The 27,496-nt window shown below is 45.8% G+C and overlaps 1 protein-coding gene across 3 annotated transcripts in view; it reads left to right on the forward strand.

The window, feature by feature from the left end:
• Positions 1 to 27,496, forward strand: part of EVC (EvC ciliary complex subunit 1) — a 946,714-nt gene that overhangs the window by 235,687 nt on the left and 683,531 nt on the right. For all 3 annotated transcript variants that reach the window (XM_069631973.1, XM_069631974.1, XM_069631975.1), the window contains exon 7: positions 5,757 to 5,894. In XM_069631973.1, coding sequence (XP_069488074.1) covers positions 5,757 to 5,894 — 138 coding nt within the window. The remainder of the gene's footprint in view (positions 1 to 5,756; positions 5,895 to 27,496) is intronic.

Below are 27,496 nucleotides of genomic sequence, written 5' to 3' on the forward strand. Positions count from 1 at the left end.
GGTGGGCCATAGGTCTCCGTAGGTCTCCAGAGATGCTGAGCTCCTCAGTGAGGTATCCTCTGGACTTGAGAGCAATAGCCTTGTAGATGATGTTTGAAATATTGTCCCCCTCTTTAATGGTGGTTGTAATTGACTGACTTCAGCATTGCCCCTTCTTTACTTTAGCACTGGAGTTGATAGTTAGCTGCTTATGTATTGCCCCCTCTTTGTCTTGATAATGATATTGGCTTAGATAGCAATGATTGTAACCTTTTCTTTCTTGTCTAACAATTGCTGATTATGCCAGTATGACTTCCTTATTTTATCTCTTTATTCAAAAGCGCTTTCAGTAGCCTTCCTTCCATTAGTGCAATATTCAAAAGTGTTTTCAGTGGTCAGCAGTCCATCGCAGAGCGTACCGGTATTACCTGTCAATGGTAAACTCACTGGTCTCTGCAAACGTGTCTGGTCGATCCGCTGCCATGCTTCATTCTGCTTCTGCCTTTCACACAGCAGCCTGCTTTGTGTTTTCTGCAGCTCACACCAACCAGGAAAGAACCTTTTCTTGCTCTAAGAGCTCTCTGGTGCTTGCCAGCCACTGTGACACAATGCACAAATAAGAGAGCCTCTCACTTCAGGCAAAAGACCGTTACCACACTGCTTTCCGCTGAGCAGCCTCGCAATTCAAGTACTTCAGGCTTCCATAACCTCTCAGGACCAACACCCTCATTAGCAATGGCAGTGACTCTTGCGTCTCCCTTCTTCCTCCACTGCAACTGTTCCTGGCGACCTAACAACTCCCTGTTGCTCTTCTAATGGCCTGTACCTGAGGGGGCCTTATATTTTCAAAGGTCCCACTCAGGTGTGGATCATTGAATGGATTGTGTCCTCCAACGTATTCCACATCTTTGACATGTAATGACCACAGCTGTGCTGCTTCGGAAATTTTTCAGCAGAGGGCGTCCTGCATAATCGACGTCGGGTCGATGTCCTGCAAAGGCCTCCGTCGAGAACAACGTCACCGGATGTTATAAATAGGACGCACAGCATCCATAGCCTCAGTCCGTTTTTTCCACAAACATGTTTGCTTTGAGAACTCGGCATGCCTCGTGTGTTATTCTTTGTGAAAATGTCTTCATCTACCTCACGGTCTGGCTTTAAGACTTGCAGGGACTGTAAGTCCAAGATGTTGATTACGGGCATGCACCACATTTGTTTGTGGTGTCTGGCTGAGAGTCATGATACCGACGACTGCTCGAAGTGCCAGTCATTAACTGCTAAGGCCTTGCGGGAGCGTAAGGGGAAGTTACAGGTAGGTCGGGTTGCTAAAAAAACCTATTAAGTCCCGAAAAGCTGGGGCTGTTTCCACCGATGATTCGATGGGTGACTGTCCTTGTCGGAAGGAGTCCCGGGGATCTTGGTCCCGCCACTCGTCCTCGTCTCGCCACTCCCGGAAGCAGCGTCACTGGTCACCTTCCCCGTCCTCGTCGGATGATGGCACCGCAAGGAAAGTGGCTTGTCCCACTAAGTCCTCGACTCCCGAGGAATGGGAGGACTTCCGAGAGCAAATGCTGGTGATTTTCCAATCACAGGGCACAGTTCCGTCCATGCCTTCATAAGAAGCCGGCAGGGAACCGTCTGTCTGATACTCGCGCCTTCGGGCCCGGGTCCGCGGTGCGATTAACATCGGGAACAGTCAAGGTCCCATTCGGACAAGCCTCCGGTTGATCGTCAGAGAAGGGCTAGGTCCTGGTCTTCGTCCCCAGCAAAACCGCAGAAGTCTGGTAAGGGCTCGAGGTCACGTCCACTCCGTCAGCACCGTCTGTCAGTGCTTTGCCTTCACTCTGACCCTTGGAGCCATCAGTGCCATTGTCAACGCTGAAGCCGTCGGCGCCCTCGATGCCTTCGGGCCCATTTGGCCAGAATTTGCCAGGGGTGGTCCCTGGTACTGTGGACCCTCCAAGAAAGGCTAAAAACAAGATGGGGCAGCCTCTTGTGGACTCCAGGCCCACTCCTGTTCTTAGGCAGGAGTTCTTTCAGTCTCTGGATGATATCTATGAGGATGAGGACAGGTCAGATGTGGAGTTTGACCCTGTTGAGCCTTTTCCAGAGACAGTCAATTGGAGGAGTTACGTCAGTCATTGCATAATGCCAGTGACCTGGACAAATCTCCAGAGGTGGAGTTTGGCAGGTCTGGGGCTCATGCGTAATCCTCCATTAGGAGATTGATGGCTAGAGTTACTGAGTATCTTGGTTGGTTCAGTTCTCCAGTGGCATTTGTTCAGGATGACCTCACTGATATTTTGGATCAAGGTCTAAGTCTAAGGAAAAGCTAGAGTGTGCCGCTTTGTCCGGTGCTGAAAACGTGGGTAAGGGAAGCGAATGGCTTGAATATCCTGACTTACCATTTCTTGAACACTTTTTCTTTTGCATATCATACTTTGCCACACTATTTGTATTTAGAAGTAAGGATTAGCAATAGGTTTATTAGTATAGGCCCTTTCATTTTGACGGACTGACTAGGCTGCATTATTATTTGATGGTCGTAGCTTGGTCCCATCTTTAGATTTAGGATTAGATGGGCGTTTTTCAAACCCAATTGAAGTTCAATAAACATCCTTGAACTGTGATCACTTGTGTCTGTCTTACTGTTTGATACCATGCCTTCCTTACAATAGCATAGCGATTCTAAAATGGTGTTTGTGTTCTCTTCTGTGACTCCAACCCAAGACGAGCCCTTTGTTCCACTTTTTGACGGGCTTCTCCACAGAAGCCTCCAAAAGTGGTGCCACTCTGTCTGAGTACCACAGGGGGTGTGGGAGGGGGTTTAGGCACCCTGGACTGAGTTACCTTGGTAACTGAAGTCGCACTCTTGTGTGATTGGCCCAAGTGGTGAGCCAGCCGGCTCACCACTTAGCATGTTTGATTGACAGCTAGGCTGAGTGAATGGGGGTGTGCTGCATAAAAGCAGGGATTTGGGGACTGGAACTTCAGAAGTCACCACAGGACCTGAGAATCCGATGAGGGTGAGGCTGAGCTGACCTACCACGACGACCCCACTGGTGGAGCCCTGCGGAACCGACTCACCACTTCCCGACGACGGAGAAGTTCTCCCGGCTGGAGAGGCTTCTTCCCCTGACTGGTGGGCACAACCAGTTTACCTTCTTCTCTTCGCATCCCAGGCCGTCTTGTGGTCGAATTGCCTGTGCCAAGCACCCCAACAACCGGATAGCCACTTACCACTGGACCGCGAATACAAGGACCGCTCCTTTTACCTGAGAACTCCGTGGCTGGTTTCTTCCCTGGCAGTGCAACGGACTCCTGTCTTCCTCCCCGACGAGACCCTCTCTTCCCCCGGACGAAGCACTGACTTGCATCCGCTGCCAGGAACAACTGCCCCCACTGGAGTATTCTCACCACTTTAAGGTACCGTGTCCGCCAGGCCTCCCTTTGTAAAGATTGCTACAAGGTAATAATAACCCCTTAACCTTCTGGACTGGGCTGGCCGCCTTGACCTTCTAACTGGTCCCTTTCTTTGGTCCAACTCTTTTTGAACCGTTACAAGACTTTTGTGCACTGCAACCGTGTGACCTTGGACACATTTCGTTTTCATCCTCTTAAAGTGGATCCGGCCTACTGAACTCTAACTTCACAGTTTTACTTTGCCTTCCTCTCTTGTGGTGTTCTTGTAAAAGTGTTGGGACCTGTTTCAATGTATTCTCTGCTTTTCTCTCCCTTTTAAAACAAATTATTAGAGTGCCGTCTGCGTTAAGCGCCCACCGCTGTCTGAAAATAAGTGGGGCTTTACTTAAGACTTGTCTAATATTCTTCTAAGGGAGTGTATATCTTTTAGTGACCGTGTTTTTGAATTGCTTACTATTAGTGCCTGTGTGTTTTCCACACTTTGGGAAATCTGAAGGACCATTCTGTGTACCCTCCTAGTGAAAGCCAGATTTGCGTGCCTTAGCTCTTCTGTTCACTACAATAAGTTGTTCTCTGTACATCACTTACCTACAATGCTCCTGTCTCTGTGACGTGCTCTCTTTGCTTTTTGTTTACTACGTTGACGTTTGGGTGTCTTCCCCCTGTGCCTTTGATATATCCCCCAACCTTTGGCTCCCCAGATGTTTTGGACTACAACTTTCAGGATACCTCTTCATTGACTATGATGACTCTGGCTGATATTAGTTGTAGTCCAAAACATCTGGAGAAGCCCTGAGTGGTTGACCATCATCCTGCCTCTGCTCCTACTATTTGGGAATTTGTGATGCTCTACATAGTTTTTCCAGGCCCCTGGGCACATTACATTACAGTACATTATAATTTACAAATGACCATGCTGGATCTAAATGTTTCTATTTTTCCCAAACTGAGATCGCCCAGAATTGCCCCTTACTGAAATGAAGTCATATGTGGCTGTGTGGCGGAAACCAGTTCTCGCCTACGTGGTATCAGTCAGCCAATGCATATTCAAGTGTCTGGAATGCATTCAACACTATAAAGTGCAGTTGCACCCACAGACAGCACCTTCTTTAACACCCCTGTGTGAATTTGCCATTTGCGAACTGAAATCTGTGGGGGCAGCTCAGCAAAGGCAACGTGCTTTCAGATTTCTGCACGCCCAGTGTTTTTGGTAATCCTATTTAATGTATTTGCATTAGTTATGTCAACACCCTTGAAATTCACTTACTTTTGCCTGCCTATTATATCTTGGGAATAATAACCCCGAGTGCAAACCAAAGAGTAAAAATAAGTATTTTTACTTTGTTTACGGACGACCATAAAAGTAAAAATGTCACAATGTATTTTTTAAAAAAATGTTTTTGATATCCTTCGGATGTAGCAATACCATGCATTCTCCACCATTGCCCTACCAGCTAAACCCACCACCGCATTGTGGCCTTTACCTAGTTCCATGTTTGAAGATATACGTTCAAAATAAGGTGACACCCCCATAACCCTTAGACCCCATTCCAACCCTCTTTTGCCCTCACAATATGCTCTAAATCGTCAGAGTGGGCGGTACTTTACTTATTGTTTTGGTCCATTTTACTTGAAAGCAAAAAGATCTTGCTGCATTTTTTTTTTTCATTTTTACCCAGTCAATACGTTTACCTGCTCGTTGTCAGCATTTGTCATTTTGCAGTTCTTTTTACAGTGCACAGAATAAACACTGAGGGAAATCTGATTATTCAAAGGATGTATTTGTTTAATTGTTCCTGGCAGATAACTTTCTCAGTCACACAGGCCTGCGTTTTCGTTGAATCATCATTCTTGTAATTATTTATTGTCGTAGCTTTAACGATCCCATAAAAATGTAATTTGATAAAGTACGTTTTAGTTTATGAATTACATTAACCCTCCTTCATGGCGATCAGATGTAACTTTTGCTTTCAATTAATACTATAACTGAACTGTATTTAACCTTTTCCTGCAAGCATGTCGCACGTTCCTTTCGTCAAATCAAGAAAAATCCTTTATTAAATTGATTTCCTCTTTGAAATACATGTTATTTGTACAATGTGAAAATAGCACAGTTTAATAACACAAAAAGACTCCAACTTTTGTGAAATCCGTGTCCAATTATGATCTGCATATTGGAAACGTGAAGTTATGATGGAGTTTTAACCTGGCACAAATATCATATCATACGCCCTGAGCACCTGAGTTACAGCATCATGCATGATACCCAATTTTACAAATCAACTTCATTTGATCCCATTTGCAGCCAACCATAATCCCTTGGTTTCTAATTGGAGACATGTTTTATTTCAAAGGAATTAAAGGAGGCAGAGGAACAGTTTCGTTCTGGAATGGCCAGTGTGGAAATCTCAGGGTCTCATGATTCGGCCCATGAAACACTCGAGGACCTTGCAAGAAAAGAGAGAGGACAATCAGATCACCTTCTACAGGATGTAGGTACTTCCCATGTTTACAGGGTGCCGGTACTACAGATATTCACTAATGTGCATGCCCTCCAATAGCAGTCAGTGAGTTCAGTATTGTGATATGAACGATACTTTTTATGTGTTTGTCATGAATTCATGAGATAAGTCTTAATACATGCTTAGATGTATCCGGCTGAATGTTCTTGTTAATATTAGTAGAACTCAACTGAGCACAATCTTCAGGCAGGTTTGTACTTACTAAAGTGGGATGGGAGTGGATCAGGACCTCCTGACGAGCTGGTGAGCGATGCTTAGGTGAGCCAGCAGTGCTTAGTGTCAGTGGAAGGGATCCATGCTTTAGTAATAAAATGAAGGAGGGGGACAGAAATTTGATTTAGGATTACATGCCAGGTGTTAACGATGGTCTGGATTGTTGCCCAGAGGGATGCCACTGGTTGAGATCAATTCTAAACCTTTCAGCCATCACCTCTTTTGTTTTGCTGTAATCACTTGTTGTGATGTCATTCGGGCCAAAGCTCATGCATCAACCCTTCCTCCGATGTCGTTGGGTGTGATACCTTACTTTCGCTACCTCTGGCATTTTGGTGAATTGACGTACCTAAGCATGTCAGGAGAAGGTGGAACGCATCAGAGCCCATTATAGATGATAAGCTTACATTTAAACTCAAGTCTAATGGGTTAGGAGTACTCATTTAATAGTTATGCACAAGCATAGAAGAATAGTCCCATCCCCTTCATTCTAGAGAAGAATGATGTATTAGCAGTTAGATCCACAATACATTCAGGACTCACACAGAACCTACATTAATGCATATTAATAATAATTATTTGCGCTTTTATGTAGTGCACACTTTAATGATGGGTGGCAATACATTTGGTCAGCCTCTGAAGGGTTAAAGGCCAGAGCAGGATTTGGACTAGCAAAGTCCTCATGTTGGAGACCAGCATTTACTTCCCATCAATGCAGACAAATGTAAAGATTCAAAATGCTGCAGTACATTTAGCTAGTTTACAACATTGGGACAAGGTTTCAGAAGCTACATTTGTTCTGTGTAGGAAAGCAGATTTTTCCTAAAGACTTCGCCTAAGAAACAAGTGTCTGAATAACGAAGATCCAGCCTATTTTGATAGTATTTTGGATTTTGAGAACAAAAGGTCTTAGGCCATATGTGAAAAATGCTCAGAACCATCCTAGACTCCCAATACATCTGAATACCCAGATTTGTGGTCTGCGGCAATAGCCCCTGGAATATACTGCTCCCTGAAATTATGGAACTCCTTCCATCTCTCTACTGAACATTTCTAAAGGTTCATCCAATTTGAGTATTTTCTTAGCTTTCTTGTTCTCCTCAAGCAGACTATACTTTGTTGTAGCCCAGAGCCAAGAGACGTTTATTTGGATCACGGCCATGAGCATGTGAAGTGGTGATGGAAACCCCTCTCAATTTGGGGGGCAGGCCTACCAGGGTGTTTGCAAGAGCCAATCAGTGCCAGAGGTGGGGTGAATTAGCTGGGAGGGCCCCACGCTCTGTCCCTTCCAATGGGCCTGGTTACAGTTGAGAAGTATCACTGACAGTCATTCAATACCCATCTTATCTGATGCTGGCCAGTGTTTGTTCTCTGCCATTTCAGAACTTCTATGCCCAGAAATCCTTTCTATGCAAGATGCAACATTCAATCCATTGAGAGATGCAGTGACAAAAACAGAGTCCTGGCAGTATTTCTCGCTGCGGACCGGAAATTGGGATGTACCCATTACAACAAGTTATGAACTTTGAAATTGAATTTGAAATTTCTCTACTGGGCCACCATTGAGAAGCCAATGTGGACCAGTGTTTGAAAAAGGGTGGAGCTTAAAGAGAACTTTATCGACTCGCAACTGTGTAACTCAGCCCCTGTGTGACAGCAAGGCAGAGATTGGCCCAGGGGACCAAGTGAGCCTGAGACCCAATGGAAGGGGGCGAGGGACAAAAAAAGGACGTGCAGAATAGGAGAGCATGGGTTGGTCGGGTGAGATAATTTGAAGATCAGACAGAGCAAGTGACAAGAAGGTAGAAGAACTTTGGTGAGGAGCATTGAAAAGAAGGAGAGAGAGAGAGAGAGAGAGAGAAAGAGAGAGAGAGAGAGAGAGAGAGAGAGAGAGAATATATGTGTGTATATGGTGATTATGGTGAGTGACACCAAGTAGGTGAGTAGGTTGGGAAATGTGGGTGAGTGTGAGAGGAGTGGTGGAGCATAGTAGAGGTCGAGCATAGTGGCAGTGGAGGGGGAGAGTAGGAGAGAGGTGAGATGTAATACATCAGAGGGGCAGCTGTGAGAGAGTGGGAGAGAAGAAATGGAGTGGGAGGAAAGGACATCAGGGTAAGGAGCACAAGAGCATGACTGAGCGGTTGGTTGGAAGGCACCATTTGTATGTTTCAAAAAGTCATAATTGCTATGGGACATCAGTTTAGGATCCACCTAGAATACTTCAGAGGGGAGTTAAATGGATATGAATGTTTCCTTTAGGTCCTAACCAGCAAGATCTTAGATAGTAGGGGTTGCAGATCTCAAGTGACCATCTCAGTGATTCTGGAAGTCTTGGCTGGGGTAGGGCAGACCAAGAGAAGATGAGGGAAGGATGGCCCTTAGCTGGTCCCCCTTGAACATCAGAATAAAGACTCTTGAACTTTCTTTGAGAGCTGGTGTGTTCTCAAGGCCATCTGTAAAACATGTAAATATATCAGTCACAGATTTATAGTCCAAGGGAGGTGGGATTTATTGTGCGATAATGACCTGCACCAATGTTTATGTACTAGCGTAGCTGACCCTGAGGGCTATAAGATGGGGGAAGATTCATCAGCTTAAATGATAATGACCCCTCTTAAATTATGAATGGCTATTACAACATGGTGTTGTGTTATTAAAAATGAAAGTGTTTTTATTGTGGCAGAAAATGAGCAGACACAAGTAACTTGTAATGTTAATTTAATTAAATTTGAACTACTAAGAATATACTTTTTACATTGTTGTTTGTTAGTTTGGGGAATTGTACTGCAAATGCGCCTCTCAACTTTTATACAGATGAAGACATTTACATCTGTGCTGTTGCTTGTTGGCTCAAGTCATAATTTTAGAGTGATGGCTGTAGCTAATTCCAAACATTCTGACTTGTGCAAGTGGGAGAGAAGTGCCAGTCAGTCAGTAGGCTAGGAATTTAGGCTTGCTCCGACGGTATAATCCATGTTCCTTTCCTACATCTGCCACCACTTCCATCATGTTGCCTTTGTTTTTCCTATGTGGTCCACCCAGCTTGCCCCATCTCCAACGTCCTTCCACATCCATTTTTCTCCCCCCTCCAGATGTCATCATCCTATCCACATCCCTCAGTCTATTCCTCCTCTGTATTGCTCTCCCCAGAGTGCACGGAAAAACATAAATCACCAATGAAATTACAGAGCAAATACTTTGAACGCAGACAGAGGCAAGAACTCACAACCACACACTCTTAGAAGATAATCGGCTCTTATACGGCTATTTATTCAAAGCTTACATGCAACCAATAATAACATAGAAATAACTTACAGAAGTAATATAGACATAAATCACAAAAGAAGTAAAGAATTCAAAAGGAAATACATCACCGTGAGCGTAACAGGATTCCTCATCTCGCCCAGAAGCGGCTGGAAGACCCCGGGAACAGCCAGGCCGAGAGCACCACAGCTCACAGGAGTGTCGGACGTAAGCGTCCTTCTCCGGCTGAAGTCTCACCTGACCACCTCTGGGTTTCCCCATATATACACACTCCACAAAGGCGAGTCAATTCTCGAACCTTCTGGAAATTGCACTTGCGCAGTTGATGAGCAGCCGTCGGTTGCCAGCTGGGTCAATCGAGAGCTACCCTCAAGGAGCAGAGTGTCTCCCTTCTCTTAAAACATGCTCCGCGGAAAACAGTACCAAACCATAACAACGTTATCTTTCCCAGCAGAAATGGCCTTGACCGCATACCAGGTTTGGAAAGCATGTTTTTCTCAGCACCATGAATCTAACACTCAGCAAAATGTGTGCAGATTTTCACTGCGGCATGAAGTAAATAGCCATTTTAGTTCAAGCATAACAATTCCACCTTTGGATATTTACCTTCCATAGTCCGGTGGCAAAGGAGCCGGTCTCTGAAACCTATGAAAAATTGAAACTAAATTGGGAATACATTGAATACAACAACAACAAGCTATTATGATAGACAATATAATCAACATGCAAGCAAAAGCGTAACGTAGTGTACCCCCAATATCAGGTATCCATGAAAATAACCAATCCCACCAATTTCCAGTACGATCTTGAGACACTTGAGAAATGAGATCCTTCAAACCTCGAATATGACTTTCAATAGATCATGAATGGTCACTTAAATTGAAACAACACATACCTTCAAATGCGTTACACCCTAAATTATGCTTTAGCAATAGATAATCAACAGCAGCTCTGTTCTGCAAAAGTTGCTTTTCTAATAACTTGACTTTCAAGGAGTAATTCTTCTAATGCCTGAGAAGGGAGTAGTTTCTTACCTGTAACTCCATTTCTCCAGCATTGGTATCTTTCATGGATTCACATGCTTAGAATATTCCCCGTCGTCAGACTGGGAACCCTCGGTACACATATATATAGTCATTTCCAATAGGAAAAACTTCTGCCCTATCCCCGTCTGCGTCCTCTACGGGGCCGCCCACGTACGCCCCGTTGGACGTGATGGTATATAAGCCCCGCCCCCGCGGGTCCCTTCAGATTTCGACCCCTCCAAGATAACGGGGGGAAAACTTGCTTACATACCAATCTTCCACATTGCAGTCCGGGGAGGCCGGAGGGCGCATGTGAATCCATGAAATATACCAATGCTGGAGAAATGGAGTTACAGGTAAGAAACTACTCTCTTCTCCAGCATTGGATCTTTCATGGATTCACATGCTTAGAATAGATTGTAAAGCAGTAACATCAAGAAGGAGGTGAGAGTGCAATGTAACTTACATTCGTAGAAACACCCCCAAACACTACCGTTTACACCATGTATGTAAGCAACAACTTATTATACTGATACGAAACGGATTTCCGCCATACAATGCTATGTCATATGACTCAGTATGCACCCCTTGCGCACATATCTACCCAACCACTTATGTTTAGGTCAATAAACTATGCACATTCATGTATACACTCTGAAAAACCAGCTGAGGCCAAATAATAATAGGCAGCATTCTTCTTGAAACTTTGGCTTACCTCATTGAAAAAGGTGGCGAAGCACTGCCCTTCCCATTTGTACCTCATCCGCATGCTGCTTTTCCAGGCAGTAGTGGCGCGTAAACGTGTGCGGAACAGACCATGCCGCCGCCTGGCAGATGTCCGTCAGCGGAATTCCTGCCCATAGAGCCACGGAGGAAGATGTCGATCTCGTGGAATGGGCTCTGGGACGATGTAGTAGAGGTCTCCCGGCCTTGGAATGACACAGGGTAATCGCCGAGGAGACCCAGCGAGCCAGACCTTGTTTGGAGATAGCCTTACCCCTAGCCGAGGGGCCGTAGGCGACGAATAGCTGTCTGGTGGCTCTGATATCTTGCGTTTTTTGCAGGTAAAATTTTAGCGCCCTTTTGACGTCCAGAGTGTGAAGAGCCTTCTCCGCCGTCGACGAAGGAGATGCAAAGAAAGTAGGGAGTACCAGGGTCGAGTGCTTATGATAGACCGACGGTACTTTTGGGATGAATGAAGGGTTAGTTGATAAAATAACTTTGTCCTTAAAGAACCTCAGATATGGAGGGTCTATGACCAGTGCCTGTAGTTCCGACATTCTTCTAGCCGAAGTGATGGCAACTAGGAACGCGAGTTTCCAAGATAGAAATTGTAGAGATGAAGAGGACATTGGCTCAAAGGGAGGCTTCATTAAGGCAGCTAGAACCGTGTTCAGACTCCACGACGGTGGGAACCGTTTTTCCGGAGGAAAAGTTCTAAACAGACCCTTCACGAAATGCTTCACTAGCCTGTCACTGAATAGTGGAGGGGACTGTCTTCTTCTGGTGAATCTCGAAACAGCCGCCAGGTGTACTTTTATTGACGATGATGACAGTCCGCTCTCCGCAAGATGAAGAAGATACGGGAGGATTTGCTCCGGAGTTACTTCCAAAGGTTGTATATTTTGTTGTGTTTGACACCATATACAGAACCTTTTCCATTTGCTTACATATGATTTGTTAGTGGACGGGGCTCTGGCCGCCTGCAGAATCCTTCGGCAATCAGTCGAGACTTTTAGGTTCCCGAACTCCGAGAAGTCAGGAGCCATGCAGTTAAGTTCAGGCTGTCCGGATTGTGGTGCCACACGGTCCCCTCGTCCCTGGACAGGAGGTTCGGTAGTTTCCTGAATGGTATCGGCTGATCCAGCGACAGATGAAGGAGGTCTGAGAACCATGGTTGCCTCGGCCAGCGCGGGGCCACTAGGATGACCCGGCAATTGTACCTGTGGATCCCCTGGATCGTCCTCCGTATGAGGGGAAATGGAGGGAAGGCGTAGAGGAACTTGCCAGTCCACGGAAACGAGAACGCTTCCCCCAGGGAGCCTGTTTGGGGCCATCTGCTCGCGAACTGAGCACATTTTCGGTTTCTTTCCGTGGCGAAGAGATCGATCGACGGGGTCCCCCATCTTTCGAAGATTTCCCCGAGTTGAGTGGAGTCCAGCTCCCACTCGTGTATTTGTGACATAGTCCTGCTCAGGGAATCCGCCTGTAAGTTCTTCGCTCCCGGTAGGTGGTATGCCACTAGGGAGATGTGGTGTTTTAAAGCCCAATGCCAGATCTTTTGAGCTTCCTTCGAGAGGGTCCTGGATCTGGTGCCACCCTGTTTTATCAGGTAGAACATAGCTGTCGTATTGTCCGTGAGCACTCTTACTTTTGACCCCTTGATGTGTGGGAGGAAAGATTTCAGGGCCCATCTCACCGCCCTTAGCTCCAGGACGTTGATATGTAGGCGAGATTCGGTCGACGACCACCTGCCTTGGGTTTGGTGACGTGACATGTGTGCTCCCCAGCCCGACAGAGAGGCGTCTGTAATGATGGTGTTCTGAAATTCCGGCTCCTGCAGGGGGACCCCTCTGTCCAGGTTGCGCGCCACTTTCCACCATCGGATGGCTTTGATAACTCGTTCGTCGTCGACTATTATCTTGTCCGACCAGCGGCCTGTGGCCTGCTTCCATCTGTCTGATAGGAACTCCTGTAGAGGTCTCATGAACAACCGGCAGTTCGCGACTAGGTGGATGCACGATGCCATGGAGCCGAGGAGAGCCGCATATTTTCTTACTGACAACCTTCTCTGTAAACGAAGTTGGCTTGTCAGGTGTTTGATCTTCGACAACCTTTCCAGGGATGGTTTCACTAGTCCCGTGTGGGTGTCGAATTGAGCACCTAGGAACTTCAAGCTCTTCGAGGGCTTTAGTGAAGACTTTTCATAGTTCACTGCAAATCCCAGACGCTGTAGCAGTCGCAAGGTGGTCAATAGGCTGTCGTTGGTCGACGCTGGGGAGGATCCCCTCACGAGCCAGTCGTCGAGGTACGGGTAAACGTGATGCCCTTCCTTCCGCAGCCAGGCTGCTACGGGTGCTAGGCACTTTGTAAAGGTTCTTGGGGAGGACTTCAGGCCGAAAGGGAGCACAGTAAATTGGTAGTGTGTTTGGCCGACTAGGAACCTCAGGAACCTCCTGTGGTGAGTGCGCACCGGAATGTGAAAATACGCAACTTGGAGGTCCAGAGACGCCAGGAAATCGTTCTTTTGGACCGATTTGATTACCTCCTGTAGAGTAAGCATCTTGAACTTTTGACTCAGCAGGGTTTTGTTGAGGTCCCGTAGGTCGAGGATGGGGCGCCACTTCCCGTTTGGTTTCTTTACTACGAAGCAGCGTGAGTAAACCCCTAAGCCTCTCTGTGAAGCAGGGACTAACTCGATGGCGCCTTTTTTTAGTATGAGTGCAACCTCTCGACGCAAGACGCTTAGGTGTGGTTGAGACAGGCGTATCGGTGGACGTCTTGGAGGTCTGGATTTGAATCTTAGGGAATGTCCCAGTCTCACCGTGTCCAGAACCCACCGATCTGTCGTAATTGACTCCCATTCCTCGACGCAACTTGACACTCTCCCTCCTAGAACGTCATTGTTGATCTTTTTGTTTTCCCGTCGACGACGAGTAAGTGGGACGTCTCTTAGAGGCCTGGAAATTTTTGCGTCGGGTCGAGGACTGTGAGGCGCGTCTATAGCCTTGGGACGGATATGAAGACCTCCCGAATGCTCTATCCCTGGATCCCGCAAATCGTGCGTTTCCCGTAGCTCCTCTAAAGGGGCGAAAGGAACGAAAGGGTTTACCGCTTTGGAGAGAGCCCAGCGAGCGCGCCGTCTCAGAGTCCTCCTTCATTCCTTTCAAGGCCTCATCCACCTTTTCGCCAAACAGGTGGTCACCCTCGAAAGGCATGTCGACGACCTTATATTGCACCTCGGGTCTAAAGTTGGTGCACTTGAGCCAGGCCTGGCGTCGTAGAACCACTCCGTTGTTAATTTGTTTGAACCCCGAGTCTGCCAGGTCCACCGCTATATTGATAGCATGGTTCGAGGCTTCTTCTCCTTCACGAACCAGGGACATAGCTGATTTTCTGTGTTCTTCTGGGAGGTGGTCCAAAATGGGTGCCAGTCTGTGCCACATCTCCCGGTCATACCTGGCCATGATTGCCAGGGAGTTCGCTGCTTTCACTGTTGACGCTCCCACTGACAGGATCTTCTTACCGAAAGCGTCTTGGCGTCTAGCTTCGGAGTCCGGCGGGGTAGAGCACTTATGCTGGGCCTTTGCCGTTCTCGTCGCCGCCGCCGATACCACCGAGTCAGGCGTGGGTTGCGCAGAGAGGCATTTTGGCGTCGAATCTGGAACTTTAAATTTTTTCTCTACGCGGCCTTTGACCGCAGGTTCCGAGAATGGATGCTGCATGGTTTGGACGCCCTCTTTCCATACGTGGTCCAGTATCGGTATCGAAAAAACGGAACGCCTATTCTTGCCCATGTGGTCAAAGAGGAAGCAGTCCTTCTTTTCTTCTTGTTGGGTCAAACCGAACTCCTTGCAGGCCTTTTCCATCATGGAATGGAAGGCCCCTATGTCATCCGGTGGCGATGGGTGAATGGGACTTTTCGGAGGATCCACCTCCACATCCGAAACCCATGACGGGTCTCTCGACGGCGAGAGGGAGATATCAGAAGCTGACCCCTGTTCAGAGACGGAGTCCGAGAGCTCACCTTCTTCCTGGACTGTTGGAGCAGTTGGGCCCACGACCGATCTAGTCGGGCGGTGTGAAGGTCCGGGCTCGTCGACGAGGGGAGTCGTCGGAACAGGTGGGAGCCTTTCGTCCAGGGACTTCAAGAGCGAGTGTAAGGAGGAAAGTACCTCCATGGAGAGAGTAGCCTGGGCGTTTGGAGGCTGGGTGAAAACTTGAGAGCAGGTTGCACCAGAAGGAAATCTGGGCCGTAGCCCCAGGTCTTCCGGGCTCACTATTCTGAAGCCGTCATCTTCTTTGGAGGCGATCGAAACTGCCTGTTCTTGTAGCAGTGTGTCGGGTAGCCCCATGTCGAACGCTTCTGGCCTCCAGGCCTGGAACTCCGTCGACGAGGGAATCGTCGTCGACGATGAGCCCGTTTGAAAGGCGGGGGACTGTGACGGAGCGGGCACTTGGATCGTCGCCGTCGTCGTCGTCGACGGAGGGCCTGCAGGTGGCTTAGGCGGTCCCGCCTTCGCGGAGCTCTCCCTGCGTTTATCCGCCTCTCTACTCGTAGCTGATCTTTTCTGATCGCTCGAGGAGGATTTTGGCCTGTCCTTATCTTTCTTCGACGAAGAAGAAGAGGAAGATGATTTCTTCGTCGATTCTTTCGATGAGGCCTTAGAGGAATGACTTCGAGGCACGTCCTTCTCCGTAGGTCGTGATTTTTTGGCCGGAGGTTCCGACGGATGTGAGCGTCGGGAGGCTTCTGATGTTTTCGCTGAGGCGATACTGCGCACCGATCCTACCTCCGACTGAGGGTACGCTCCAGCGCCGTCGTTCAGCCACGAGACCAGTCGCCGATTTCGGTCCTTCAGGGTTTTTTGGGAAAACCCCTTGCAGATATCACATTGGTCCGCCGAGTGGTGGGGGTGAAGGCAGTAGATGCAGTCAAGATGGCCATCCCCTTCATAAACCTTCTTTAGACCGCACGTGGCACACGGGCGGAAAAGAGGCTTACCCGACATTATTGCCAGACCAACGAACAAAACTCGTAGGAGTTAGAAGCGGACCAAACAGACAAACTCGCAGGAGTTAGAAACAATCGATAAGTATTTGAAGAAAATACACGAGGAGATCCCACTATCTTTGGAGACGGTTGAAATCTGAAGGGACCCGCGGGGGCGGGGCTTATATACCATCACGTCCAACGGGGCGTACGTGGGCGGCCCCGTAGAGGACGCAGACGGGGATAGGGCAGAAGTTTTTCCTATTGGAAATGACTATATATATGTGTACCGAGGGTTCCCAGTCTGACGACGGGGAATATTCTAAGCATGTGAATCCATGAAAGATCCAATGCTGGAGAAGTATGATGCTAATTACATCAAAGATTTGTAACCTCCAGCAGCTAAACCCCAAACTCCCACTAATTAAAGGGTTAATGCTAGAACCTCAGCTTCTGATAACAAGTGTACATGTGAATCACAATCAGGAGATAGACCCACAGATTCAAAAGTTGACCTTTTACCTCGAGTCATCGCTGGGTGTAAAGGAAACATAATTAGTCCTAATTGAGTTAAAGCACATGGACCTCCGGAAATGTTAGCTGGAATATAAGTATATGTGATGTTACCACATGAAAAGAGCCATCCTGTTGGAAGTTTCACATGATTCAAATGACTGGCAGCTATCACTGTATGATTACAAGACATAGTAATATTTCCACTGGTGCAACTGCGTGGCACCCGTGAACATAGTCGTCTCTCAAACATTGTATGATTGTACTGGTTGGTTAAATCGATTTGTCGGCATTTGCCAATTTCTTGTGCATTGCAGGTCATAAAATAACATGCATCACCTTGGGTTATATTATAAGTAATAACACGTGTCAAATTTCTCCATTTCCGATCGGTCTCTTGGCAGAACCTACAATATTCATAAACGGAAAAAGATTGCCGAATATCCGAGTCTTGAACCAAAGAATCATTATGTGTGACGCCGAAGATATGCTTTAAAACCGGAACAGGCGTCGGCAATGCTACTAAACACGTAGTCAATAAAGCTTCAGCATTGGGCACATCAGTAAGACAAAAGCGTGATATGTTGAGTACTTGCTGTGCCAGATATATCCACATATTCTCCGTCTGGGTAATTATAGGAGAATGTTTTCACCTTCCTGAAAATACGTCTTGCATGACTGGCATCAAGGTTGTTTTCACTTGCTCCTGATGCGTTTGTCGCATTTCACGAATCCATGTCTTCGGTCTGGCTGGCTTTTCGGCATCGGCATAAGGCTGCTTTGGGACAACATTATTCATCACTATCAGTATCCCCTTGATCACTGGCACAGATGTGCCATTTCTCGTTGGTAGCAGCAGGCTGTTTAACTCTCTCAAATAGAGTCCATTTAGTGCCACAATTACACCAGCCAGACACAGGATCTTCAAGGCAAATCCAGAAAAGAGATATCAGTGTTGTAGATCACTCTCTCAGGTAACATTTGTCTGCGGGTACATATTGCCATTTCTTTCTACTAGGCTCCATAACTAAAACTACTTGATCTTTGCCTGATGCAATGACATCTGCGGGTACTGGTGGGCCACTTGGCTTTTCCACCCACACCTTTGCACCCAGTACCATACTGTCTGAAGAGCCAAAACCGCGGTCACCACAGGTAGTTAACACTGTAGGAGGTTCTCCCTTCTTAATCATGGACAATTTAATGGGAATAATGATCAATTGGGCCACTCGATCACCCTTGTGGATTGATAACAATTGGTCCCCACTATTCATTAGGATGACTTTAATCTCGCCTTGGTAATCCGCATCAATTACCCCCCCCAATACTTGAACTCCCCTTAATGCTAGGCCAGATCTAGGGGCAATCCATCCCATATGCTCTGGGGTAATTTGTACTCCAATCCCTGTTTCAATTACAATTATCCCTCTTGGGTCTAATCTGATTTCTTCATGGGAATGCAAGTCTACCGCTGCTGACTCTGGAGTTGCTCGATAGGGAGCTAAAGAACCTGGAGTAATTTCCCAGTACTATAGTGTTTCTCTGACTGAATTGGGTTGAACCTGTAAAGTAGGAGTCATTAATCGCATCAAAGGAGTTTCATGTTCATATACAGGCCTATTGTTTAATACTTGCACCGCATCAAACACACGATCACGCCAGCATGCCACACTGCCATCTCCAGATTTGCACAACTGTTCTTTCAATAACCCATTCATTCGTTCAATTTACCCTGAAGCACCCTGAAGCAGCTGGGCAATGGGGCATGTGGTACAGCCACTCAATGCTCTTTTCCTGACAAAACTCCTGGATTAATTTGCCTTTGAAATGTTACCCATTGTCACTTTGAATCTGCAAAGGCACTCCATAATGTAGTAAGATCTGATCTAACAACCTGATGGTGTTCAGTTGTTTTGCACGGCAAAACCATCAATTATACAGAGTATGTATCCACAATAGTGTATGCATACTGACAACCTCTACTGATTGGCATGGGACCAATATAATCAATCTGCCAAATTTGACCTGGTAATTTTCCTCTTCTCAATGTGCCTCGAACAATTTGAAGGATAGGTCTATGCAGTTGGTGTTGGCACACTGGACATTAAAAAATGATCGTTTTCACTACTTCTAAAGGAAGACTGATGCCTCGAGCTTGTGCCCACCTGATAGTAGCCTTTTCTTCAAGGTGCCCACATTTCTGATGGGTCCAGTTGGCCAAACCCTCCAAATCGTCTTCCTGTGCCTCTGCATCCACAGATGAAATCTTGGTGTGCTCGGCTGCAACAGAATTAAACCAACGTACTAATGAGTCTGTGGCACAATGCGCGTCCACATGATATACAGTGACTTCACTTTGTAATAACATTTCTGCAATATCTTGCCACAGTTCTTTTCCCCACAACTCTTTTGAATGAATCTTCCACCCATTCTTTTGCCAAGTTGGCAACCAGAGTGCCAATCCATTCGCCACTGACCATGAGTCGGTGTAAACATAACCTTGACCAGGGGTCTCTTGTTTCAATGCTTGTTAACTGCGTAAAGCTCTGCAAACTGACTGCTCTTCCATTTCCCTGTCGTTGTCAACATCTTTTTTGTTTTGGGATTGTACGACACTGCTTTCCAGTACCGCTCAGTTCCCACATATCGAGCTGAACCATCCGTGAACCAAGCATGCTCTGTTTGCTCCACGGTCAAATCGCTGTAAAGTACTCTCCATTTCACAGGAGACTCACGTTTTTCAGTGAACTTCCGGTGGTATGTAATCTGAGGGCGGTATTTTGGCTACTTGCTCATGTAATCTTGCCACTCCACCCTTTCCTGATTTGGCTCTGTCTGGAATATACCATTTCCACTTAATTATGCTGGCTTCTTAAGCATGTCATATTCTATGCGTTTTAGGAGAGCTCAGTAGCCACTGCATGATTGGTATTTCTGGTCTCATGAATACATCATGGCCCACCGTCATCTGCTCGGTATCAACAAGAGCCCAATAACACGCCAGCAATTGCTTCTCAAACGGAGTGTATGAGTTACCAGCGTTGGGCAACTTACGACTCCAAAACCCTAATGGCATACGTTTCCTGTCTTGTTTCTGCCACACACTCCAGTTAGCATAATTGTCTTGTACAGACACATTTAATTCCACTTCACCTTCCTTCAAGGGCCATAAATCAAGCACCTGCTGCACGGTGTCTTTCGCCATCTCAAAGACTTTCTTCTGCTCCTCCCCCCACTGAAACTCATATTTCTTTCGTGTCACCTTGTAGAGGGGGGGGCAATATCTGCCCTAAATGGGGAATGTGCTCTCTCCAAAACCCAAACAGCCCTATAAACCATTTCTCGATGCCCATGATGCCACTGAATCCCTAGGAATATCCCTGTTTCAGTTGGACCTTGAATTTTACTTGGGTTGATCTCCCACCCTTCCTTCTTCAATCCTTCCATAATGACATCTAAGTGGCTTTGCACACTGTGCTCGTCCTTACCCTGCATCAAAATATCATCAATGTAATGAGAGATTTGTAGGTCAGGTTTACACGGTATCTTCTCTAAGTGCTCTGCCACCAGCCGGTGACAGATAGTCGGGCTGTGTATGTACCCCATAGGTAGCCTCGTAAAAGTGTACTGACGTCCACTCCACGAAAATGCAAACTGCTCTTGACACTCTTCAGCAATTGGCACGGAGAAAAATGCATTGGCTAAATCGATCACTGCATACCAAGTCCCCTCAAACTTTTGGACATTTTCAATCAAGGTAATGGCATCTGGGACTGCGGGCGCTAAGGGAGGAGTGTGTTTATTCAACTACCTGTAATCCACCGTCATCCTCCACGACCCATCTCCCTTTTAAATAGGCCAGAGAGGATTGTTCCATGCTGTGGTAATAGGGCATAATACATACGCCTCCACTTACAATGGTGTCTGAAATTTCCTTGTGCCCCCCAGGGATGCAGTATTGTTTCATTGCTACCCGCTTGTTTGCCACTGGCACTTGCACTGGGGGCATCTTAAATTTGCCTACGGTAATGGGTGTACAGATTAATGCACTCACCCCAAACTGGTACGTTTTAACACCAAGTCCCAAGGTTAACCCTTCCAAAATGTCAAAGCCAATTATATATTCAGGTATCGGGACAATCAACACTTGGTATTTCTGCCTATGACTACTGCAACAGTCTCTTTCTCAATCTTCCTACTGCTACTCTCCAACATTTTCAACTTATCCAGAACAGAACCACTAGACTTATCCTTGGCCTCCAGCCCAGGGACTGCATCTCTCCAGCACTGAGGTCTGTCCACTGGCTCCCTGTGGCTGCATGGTCAAGTTCAAGACCCCCTGCATAGTCCACAAGGCTTTCTGGGGCCTGGCCTTTTACTATCTACAATTCTCTCTTCCCAAATGCTCTCCTTCTAGACCCCTTTGCTCAGCTTCCACCAACTCTCAGCGGGTGTGTCAGTTCTACAAACAGAGATTTGTGGGTAGATCCCTATCCTCTGCAGGTGCCTCCCTCAACAGCCTCCCTACCTCTCTGTCTTGAGCCAGACCTCTTCAAGTTACGGAAACTTCTCAAGACTTTCCTCTTCCTCTTTCTCTCGCACTCTCCCCTGCTAACCTCCCTCTTTCCACTCGTTTCCCCTCCCTCTGTCTATTACCCCCTGCCCAGTTAGCAGACTGGTCACCTGGTGCACCTCCGGAACCTCACAGGTCTCGGGCTCCCCTGCCAGTCCTGCACTTGCCTCCGGGCCTCTGCACTGTGCCTGGCGCTTTACCCTTTTCTAACACATGCCAATTGTGTCTCACAATCTTTATTTTATGGGATAGTGGGCTATATGTACTAACCAACACAATCTTGTCATCATTTTCTTTCTTTTCTCTATACTCTAAAATTAAGTCTGTAGTTATTAGATGCTCTTTTGTATGCTGTCTTTACCACTTTCTTGGGGTAGCCCCTCTGTATCGGATTGGATTTAAGATTAGCGGCTTCTTCCACAAAATCTCTTTTGGTACTACTGTTTCTCTTCATACGTAGAAATTGACTAAATGGTACATTTTGTCTTGTGTAATTGGGGTGAAAACTTGAGTAAAGTAGCATAGAGTTGTTATCAGTGTCTTTATGGAATGGCTTAACTTGGAGTATTGATTGTTCTCTGTCCACAAAGATTGTTAAATCCAAAAAGTTAATTGCATCATAACTTACAGTTTTGGTAAATTTCAAAAAGAGATTTTGTGCATTCAGCCACAATACATAAGAGTCCAAGTTCAACATATCTCCTGTCCAAATCATTAAAATGTTGTCGATAAATCTTTTACATAGTTTGATATATTTCCTATATGGCTTAAGGTCTGTCATGATGACATGTACTTTAATGGTTTCTCCATCCCTCTTTCCACTTGTTTCCCTCCCTCTGTCTCTTACCCCCTGCTCAGTTAGCAGACTGGTCACCTGGTGCACCTCCAGAACCTCACAATTCCCAGGCTCCCCTGCCAGTCCTGCACTTGCCTCCGGGCCTCTGCACTGTGCCTGGCGATACTGCAATATGCCCCATGATAGGCGAAACCACTCTGCACTTAACTCTGGCCCCTGCTGTACTGGGTGCATTTGTCCCCCTCCCTCGCACTTCCTGTTCTGCACACTTACTCAACCTTAAATGTTCTAGGCCCAGCAAGTCTGTCTGTGCAGTCCTCCCTCTTGTTCCCTCCCCTCCCCTAGCTTTGATTGTGCTTGAAATACTCGGAAATCGGAAATGTTCACCAGACAAGTACTGTAGTTCATGATCTGTACGTTTCCTTCCCTCTTCCCCCCCCCCCCCCCTTTTCATTGTCTTCCCTCACCCCCTGTCAAGTACTTCTCTAGTAGATATGCCTCTGGCCTAGTATGCTAGTTATTGCTGTTAGATCCTTCGGAATCTTCGAGGCCTAAGAATGACGACTGTATTCCCTTGTTCCCTTCCCGCCTTGAAGTGCTTTGATGCACTTCTCTTGTGTTTAAGCGCTTTACAAGTAAACAATTACAAAATAAAATCCCCTACTTACCTGCTGTTTCGCTGTGTTGGTCCCAACTTGCCTACTTCGTCTCCCTAAAATGGCTGCCATCAACATCAAAAATAACCTACACTGTGTTCTATGGTACGTGATACCGCAAAAGAAAGAGGTGGATTTCCCCTACTTCGCTGGCAGAGGGGAAGCAGCGATCAATATAAATGAAAAACCAGCCAGCGGAATGAATTGAAGATACTCAAACAGGCCGCTAAAAGGCCACCAAAACGGGGGAGGACCCCCAAGGGTCACAACACAGATCAATCCACTAAGAACAAAACAATTGTTAAAAATACTGTATTCATTTAGAATTTGTACTCGTTAAAATAAGTACTAAATCATCTGAAGTTCTGTACAAAAAATACGCAAAGTGACAACATTAATGTATCAATCATAAAGTGCATCGTGTAAAGTGACTGAGTGCTAGTTTCACTGTTGTCTGTAAATGAAAAAGTCAAAGAAAGAAATCACAGTAGACCTAGATGCTACTAGATTGATCCCAAAAAGGGGTTTCCCGTGCGAGCGAAGAAAGTCACTCGATAAGGGAAACCACAATCGCCTATTCAGATCTGAAGGCAAAGGGGCCAAAAAATAAATCAACAAAGGGCAATCTAGTCACTAAAGGATCATGCAGCCAACCACAATGGTTAGTTACAGCACTGCACAATATAATGAACAAATAAATATTGAAAAAAATGCTAAAATTAGCCAAGGGATGCTATGCGTCATCTACTCTTGTGTCAGGACAGGAACAATGTGACATACAGTACAATAGACATGGCACAATTAACAGATAGTTTCGATGGAGACAACATGTCTAACTCAAAAGCCGACGATATCCATCTTCATCAGGACGTGGCATTCCCGTAGGCGTCATAATTCTTTGAAATTCATCTGTGTCTTAATTTACACAATATATTTAGAGAACAAGGTTAAACATTTCACAATGTATAAAACACACCTAAAATGTAAACACAGAGGAAAAAAGAAAAAATAGAAATTTTAAGTTACATCAACAATGTGAAAAATAGACATATAAAAGATGATCTGTGAGTGAATCCCAAAGGGCCCAACCCGTTAACCATCGCTCAATTGTGTCATGAGGTCTGAAAAACAATGTGGGAGAAAAGATATTTACCATAGTCTCAACCAATTAGGCTGGTCCCGGAATCCTGTCAATAAGTCCACGAAGTATTAATCAGGCCGTGCCATAGACTGGGTCTCTATGAATTAGACCTAGATGTAAGGGTATAAAATCACACATAAGTATGTCTCCAAAGGTTTATGTGCAGTGAAACAGGAGTATCCAAAGTGGCAAATTCAGCTACATATAAAACAAGATGTAAAAAAAGATGATGAATCCAAAAAAGGAAAAAGGAAAAGAGAAGGGAACCATTTATATCCTAAAAGTGCAATGGGAAACGAAGCCCCTCCCAATTGGAATACCATATATGTAAAATACATATCAAATATAAATGTAAATAATAATAATGAAAAGCAACAACATGCCATAGCCGCGGCAAAGTCAATAAGAATTGTACCATATAAGTGGTGGAATAAGTTCACGTTATAGAATAACAGCCAAGAGATTCAGGCTGTCAATTGATGGAATACACTCTCAGGGATTCAAAACGCAACGAGGTAGCAAATATATACGACAGGCTGACAAGTAATGTCACATAACCAGAATGACCTAGCTCACATCATGAAAGATTCATTGTATCTAGGTGGATGAGATTGCCTTCTAATTAAGTATGCATGGGCACTGTGCAGGATCTCCCAGCCAACGCAAAATCCCCTGTCAACATTAGTATATGGGAGTCCTGTTGAACACTGATTGCCATTCCTCCTGAGCGTTTAATCCGGATATATGGCTTTGAGTATTATATATCCACCAGTGTTCGAGTGAGGCAAGTCTATTAGCCGTAACATATTGGTCAGGCCCTAGACACGCTCTAGGCACCACCATTGTAAGTCCTTACAACTATGTTGATACTCAATAAAATGCCCCACTAAGGGCGAAGACAAATTATGCATTCTAATCTGGGATCTGTGCTCTGAAATCCTCAATTTTATAGGTCTCGATGTCTTACCTATATAGGACTTCATACAAGGGCACGTTATAACATAGACCACATTCTTGGAATTACATGTGGTGTGGTCCCTCAATTTCCAAGGCGTGTGGTTAATGGTGACGGTGTTGGTAGCCGTAGTAAATCCGCACTGGCAACTCTGCCCACACGGGTAGTGGCCAGTGACCTTCTCCATGCCCCACATTTGAGTGATAGTTAATGGTGCCTTGGTGGCATGCGACCTGTCCGCCTGAGATAGCTAACTCTTGAGGTTCTTTCCCTTTTTGAAGGCATACATCGGACGCTCAAGTTGTGCTATATTCATTTGGAGCAGATGCCAAAGGCCTATAGCCTTCTTAATCTCCGCATGGTATGTGCTGTAAGTCATAGCGCAGACCATGCGTGAGTGGTTCGAATTTGCGCAAGTGTTTTTGGCCAATAGTACCTCACGGTGTTGGTAACGTGCCCTTTTACGTGACTGCCGCAGTATATGCCGAGGATACCCTCTCTTGGAAAGTCTATCTTCCATAGTGTTGGATTGTGTCACAAAGTCCTTCTTGTCAATACAATTCCGTCTAGCCCTGAGGAATTGTCCATAGGGGATGTTTTCCCTTAGGGATTGGGGATGAAAACTCTCAAAATGTAAGATCGTATTACGGTCAGCAGTTTTACGATACAAGTCTGTTGTAATTATTCCATCCTTTGTTTTTAGTTGGATATCCAAAAAGGAAATAGACGTACTGCTGGTAGACATAGTGAACCGTAGATGGTCATTTTGGGAATTAATCCATGTCAAAAATGTATTGATTATTTTCTCAAACCTTTGGCTGCCGTTTATTCCACTAACAAAGTTTTATGCTAAGATGGTAGCTCCATAAGCTTTCTAAGTCCCAGATACCTCTTAATCATAAGGTTGAGACTTATTAGGATTATTTTAAAATGACCAAGCAATTCAAATGAACACACATGTCCAAAACGTATGTGATTTTATATCTTTTGAAACTAGTTCAAATCTAAGTGAACTCAATGTTGCCACTTATTCTAGAAATCGTAGCAAGTAGATTTTTACCAAAGTATTTTTTATTTTACACAGTCGGGTCTCCACCTTATTTTAGAATGATAGTGCCTCCCTGTGCCCTTTTTGTAGTACAAATGGCTGTATATCGGTAAGGGGTTCTTGTGTGACCTGAACACTGCCTGCTGGACCAATTCACACCTTGTACAGATAACCCTCCCAATCTCTGGAAGGAAGGCCCTAAAATGTGATGACTACCGTAAACCTGCTTGAGAACGCATGCATTGTTAGAGAACTGTGTAACCCTGCTCTTTGGGGCACGTTGTAGTTCCACCTGCCAATCGTGTCATCGTCTGGGACCAAGAATAGGCACACCTAGGCCTTTAGCTACTAGCACTTCATGTGGGCAGCATTCACATTCGTTTTCTCTGGGTCAATACATCTTTCTTGTTTATGATGGAACTTGTACAGAGCTTTCGAATGAACTCTGGCATATATCAGTACATAGTAAGGTCCTCAATATACTGTGTCCTACTCTCTTATCCACCTTTCTTTCTCTGTCAGCATGCTTCTCTTCGCTGTCCTGCAGCAGCAGTTCCACCTTTAGGCTAAGAATGATGCTCTTCATCGCCTTGAACTTCCCATATAAAAAACCTACTGCAGGGTTTAGATAAAGCCCTGCCTCAACATCAGTTGAGCGAACAGGAGGTGTCAATTCATGTTCAGCTTGCGTCTGTGTGCTTTGTGTGAGGTGTTGTGGCCTAATAGAAACACTGGAGTAGACTTCTGTAAAAATGACCAGGGAATCTGGGCTGTGCCCCATCACCTGCCAAACTCCTGACAAACTGCGTTTGTTGACCACCTGGTGTTCCCCTGACATTCAGAAGTCCCAGCAGGCCCCAATGAGCAAATTAGATTGAGTTTTGAGACTGCTCTAAGCCTTCCAACCAACAATTTAAGGCAGATAGTCAGTCCTTGGGATTTTCAATTCTCTGGCTGCCCTCTCTCTCTACAAATATGCCATGCCTCCCATACTGTTAGCGCGTCACTTAGGATAATGAGTGGTGGCCACAGTTTCCTCCTCCACTTATCTGTAAATTCCCCTATGATTCTTATGCAAAGAGTGTCATGTATTGTGATGAATCAAGACTGAGACGCAGACCCAGAGGACTCGTGGTGTTTGCCATAAACCTTTTTAAATGAACATGGGTTTGCGAAATGACTTGGTCCCTAAACTAGCTTCTAACTCCCTACCTCAACCAAAAACTAAGGGTCTGTCATGTGTCAAGATGTTCAAAGCAAAAATGTCCTGTTTCTGAAATCCAATCTTAGCCCTCACCCTCTAAAAATAACTCCTGAAGCACTTGAGAAGCACCGCTTTGCCCGCTCACTCTCTGCATTTGTGATCAGCTCCATTTCGAACGTGTGCTACAGCTGTTTCTTCACAGTATTTTGAACCTTGTTTCTTTTAGCTTTTTAATTTTGAGCTAATACTTTTTTATTTTTCTCGTTATTTTAGTTCATTTTGAGCCTAAACCACACCCACTAGCGTCCGTTTATAAAATCAGGCTCTCGCGCGCACCGTGGGAAGCACCTGAGAAGCACCGCTTTGACGCTTCGCCGCAGAGTCCGATGCTAGGTGCTTCCCCCATGGGTGTATATGGTAGTTAGCTCTTTTTTTCGCTCGTCGTGCGGTGCCTGAGTACTTCGAATGGCT

Source organism: Ambystoma mexicanum, chromosome 6q, assembly GCF_040938575.1.
Source record: "Ambystoma mexicanum isolate Mex_15411 chromosome 6q, UKY_AmexF1_1, whole genome shotgun sequence".
NCBI classification, from domain to species: domain Eukaryota; kingdom Metazoa; phylum Chordata; class Amphibia; order Caudata; family Ambystomatidae; genus Ambystoma; species Ambystoma mexicanum.